We start from the raw sequence: 4,535 nt of genomic DNA on the forward strand, positions 1-4,535 counted from the left end.
CTTCCTACACAGTGAAATCCCCAGAGTTAAATCAACTCTGCTCAGAGTACATATGGTCCATCTATAAATAGTGTTAAAGTAACACTGAAGAAGAGTTAAAGTTAATGAGATAATTAAGCAATTAATAAGGCTGTGACTGAAGTCAGTTGTAGTTCTTGTGTTTCTCTTTTCTTCAGTGATTCCGCTTGTTAACAGCAGGTGTTCATCACTAATGCACACTCATCACTTAATTAATTGTTTAATTATCTGCTTAACTTTAACTCTGCTTAAGTGTTACTTTAACACTATTTAGAGAGGGACCATATATACTCTAAGCAGAGTTGATTTAACTCTGGAGATTTTGCTGTGTAAAGTGCTACTGTATCCACATAGACTGCTTGTTTATTTTGCCACATTGTTTTATCATACGTCAGTCAGAACATTTAAACCTACTTAAACAGTTTTATTGATGTATGAGCCGGTTCTTTCTCTTTGAGGCAAATGAAGTGAGAGTAATAAGAAATACAAGGAAGTCAGTTTGTTTATTGCTTTATGCTTGATTGTGTGATGATTACAATTATTATATATCATTATCAATGAAATGATTACATTGTGTCAGAACAATACATTAGTTAATGTATCTCAAAAATATTTACAGTCAGCAAAATCCTGCAGAGTCAAAAAGACAACAAATATTTATAGACACATAAATACTGTGACACCAGTCACACAGTATTATGTAAATACTAAGTCACGAATGAACTCATGCCTCCACTGTGCTTGCTTCAGAGTACATTCCCTCTCCGGTCAAGGCCAATGACATTTATGTGTGCTTTCAAGGCTACAGATGTAAGACCTGGGCTATCTTTATTGTTGGATAACATGGATAAATATCTTTTATAGATATTTATGGCATGACCTCACCTTGAAATATTATCTTCAACTGAGCGGACATTGTAAAATGTTGACCGTAATTTAAAAGTTTACACTTTATGTAAAACGTATTATGAATTTATTTTATTGTTCATTGTTATATGATCTGAGTGAGTCATACACAGATGATTCAATCTGATGGTCTATTCGCTGCAATTTAATAGTACGAGGAGGTGATTCAGTGTGGATTCAAAGCTGTTTAACAACATCCGGAGCTCAAACTTGACTTGGTTTCACAAAAAAATATTGTAAGCGAGGATGTTCATCTCATATCCAGAGAGGATGCTGAATCATCTTTATTGAAATGTGAACAGATGTTCAACCATTATTTATAAGCTAAACAACCAAACTGAAAATATATGATAATATACACTTTATTTACATTCTTTCAAAAATACAAAAGGTTTCTTCATTCATTCACAACATAGCAACAAACCAATAAAAACGATACAAAACTTTTCAAATAAATTACAATAAATAACTTGATATTCCATTATGTCAATCATGTGAAAATACAGTACCCATTCATCATGTCAGTGTATGCAGGTAAGCAGGCATCTGGTTTCAGAAGAAGCCGAACTATTTTATAAACCTGTGGAATGTAACCAAATGTGTGTGAGAACATTTACTTGCATTTCATCGACTAAATATTTTTTCTCTTTTTCATCTTCCCTATTGTTCAGTAGATAATTAGTCTCATTAAATAACATATTGCTCATGCACAGTGGCATTTACTAACTATCAAATCGTTGAAAGGTGTGAGTTTCAGCTTTCCACGACTGTCATAGTGCATGAGAACCATTGGCTCATAGGCTGCTGGTACGCAGCAAGGCCCGGGTGTTGTTCCTTTGGACATAAGATGCAGACGAGACTTAACTAGAGTATGCATACTGGCAGCTTTATAACTATGCGGACAGGAACCATCACAGTAGTGCATAGTATAGCCCGAAGGAGCGATAACCCAGTCTGACCAGCCGATCTCTTTGAAGGAAACATTTAGTGACTTTCGCCTGCAGTGACCTTCATCCTCAACACTTTCCTCCTTAGTAGAGAGAGCTCTCCTGCTTCTCCTCACTGCTTGGTCAAGTTGTAGAACAAGCCGTGGCGTGGATTGTGTACCCACTTCTTGTTTTTTGAGAAGGCAAATTTCAACAACTAAAAGCTCAGCACTTGTGTCCTTAAGCCACTTCTCAACTGCAACTGTTAAATCCAACGTGACATCCCGAGAGTTCAAGTGCCTTGTGTGAAATACAGTCTCTTTTTGAAAACCAAGAGGTTTATGTATTCTAACCACAATGTCTTTTGATAGCCATGGCTGGCCGGGTGTAATTTTGTCCATGTGTGGTCTCTTAATTTGAAGCCTTGCACGTTTAAGGTTGACTCCAGTTTTGATGTGTGCATTCTTCTGGAAAGCAGCTCTGAAACACTGTTGCCTTGAATCCATGCTGGAATTCAGAGGATGTACTGTTAGAGAAAATAATAAAGAAAAACTGAAATTAGACAATGCAAAACAAATACAGTATATATACCAAATAATTAAATTATATATTTTTATTTTGAATCCTCTTGAGTACAGTAAATATATGTATTCAGTTAATTACAAATGTGTATATTTGTTTTGTGTATGTATATACTGATAGACACACGTACACACACACACAACAAATACTGACTTTATTACATTCAGTTAAGTGAAAAAACCCATTAAAAGCGAGTTCAAAATAACAAAAAACTGAAATTAGACAATGCAAACTACGTACAAATAAATACATACAATTTATATTTTTTATCCATTTGAGTCCAATGAATATATATGTATATATATGAAGAGTTCAGATGCAAAAGCCTCTAAGTGCCGTCTGAAATTTTCTTCTAAAATGAGCATTTTTATCAAGCTCGTATGTTTAGTTTCAGTAATTTTACTTTAATGTCAATTAATAGGTCATTTTCATTGCCATTAAAGTCAGTTAACTGAACATAAACATACGAGCTTCATAAAAATGCTCATTTTAGAAGAAAATTTCAGATGGCACTTAGAGGCTTTTGCATCTGAACTCTCTTTATATATATTTATATAAAATAGGGATGTAACGATACCCTCATGTCACGATACATATCATGATACTGAACTCACAATACAATAGTATTATTATTATTGCGATACTTCAAGAAATATGGTAAAAGGGTAAAAAAAAATTAACTGTTGATTAAAATGCTAAATTTGGTATTACATTGGGGGTGGAAATGGCTTGGACTTGGTGCTGGCAATCCAATGCACAGGACAATTTTGACACCAGAATAAAAATATTCATGATTCTGAAGCTGAAAATACAGAAAAATATGAATATTCTTGCACATATTCCCCCATTGCATTATTATAAATTATATTTGACATTATATATAATAGTTTAATGCAGTATTGACACTTAAAACTTGAATTTTTGTCTCACACAGTAATTTTCATTTTGGGTGAACTATACACAATACATATTGTTGCATTTTTGTATTGCGATATATTGTGACATGATATATTGTTACACCCCAAATATATATAGTAAATTGTATGATTGTATGTTTGTGTGTGTGTGTGTGTGTATATATATATATATATATATATATATATATATCTATCTATATATATATATATATATATATATATACACACACACACACACATGGATATATATTAATTAAAAGTGGATTTTAAAAAAATATGCTTTTAAATTACACAATTAAACTGTTTTACTTTACATAATTAAACTAAAAGCTTACCTGTCTTGGGAAAGAGCACCATAGAGGCTCTTCTTGCAGGCTGAAGCTCTTGTTCTTCACTGGAATTCCCTTTAAGCAGTTGTCCAATTCTCCTATACTGACGGTACATCCTGACCAAGTCCTGGTGAGAAGCTCTTCCTCCAGGCCTGGGTGGTGCATCCATCCCCAGGTACTCCAGAATAATGGTCTTCAGAGCCTCAAGCTGCAGGCCCTTGTACTTTTCCTCATGCTCTATTTGAGCAGTAGACTCTCTCAGACAAGAGCTAAAAATAACAGAAAGGAAAAAGCACTGTGCTACTGAGTTCTGCATGGCAAGTTCTTTTTGTTTGTGCTGTCTTTGTGTTGGTCAGTGCAATGAATGAAATTCCAGACATGCTTTCATTTATACAGGTACAGGCCACGCCTCACCGGAGAGGATTGCTCATCTACACCCACTATGAAACTAGTAAGTAAGTAGCCATTCCCTATGACATCATGTCAATATGACTTTAGGATAATACTGTCACCCCAAACTGAAGTTCGTCTTGGACTTGGGACTTGCTGAACACACACGCACACACCCACCCACACACACACACAATTTAACATGTACAAACAATACTGAATAATGTGATCCATAACAATGAGGCAAAAAAAGATAAGAATAGTAGGAGAGTATTTTTAATTAAATGAATTGCTGTACTATGTTTCTACATTATGTAATTCTACATTTGAACAGCTCTCAATTATGTGTATATTCATAACTACCTTAAGACCACACACAGTCTGCATCAAATTCATAATAACAAAGGATCATCTGTAATTACGGGACCATCTCATGGTGTGTGGTCTCGCCTAAACTTGCATTTTTG

At 34.4% G+C, this 4,535-nt stretch overlaps 1 protein-coding gene across 1 annotated transcript; it reads right to left on the reverse strand.

Annotated features, from left to right (window-relative positions):
• Nucleotides 1-527: 527 nt before the first annotated feature.
• Nucleotides 528-4,020, reverse strand: LOC137003339 (growth/differentiation factor 3). Its single transcript, XM_067363457.1, has 2 exons — nt 3,685-4,020; nt 528-2,376 (listed from the first exon to the last, which is right to left on the reverse strand). The coding sequence occupies exons 1-2, from the start codon at nt 3,992-3,994 to the stop codon at nt 1,628-1,630; spliced, it is 1,059 nt and encodes a 352-aa protein (XP_067219558.1). The 5' UTR covers nt 3,995-4,020; the 3' UTR covers nt 528-1,627.
• Nucleotides 4,021-4,535: the final 515 nt, after the last annotated feature.

Source organism: Chanodichthys erythropterus, chromosome 16 (genome assembly GCF_024489055.1).
Source record: "Chanodichthys erythropterus isolate Z2021 chromosome 16, ASM2448905v1, whole genome shotgun sequence".
NCBI classification, from domain to species: Eukaryota; Metazoa; Chordata; class Actinopteri; order Cypriniformes; family Xenocyprididae; genus Chanodichthys; species Chanodichthys erythropterus.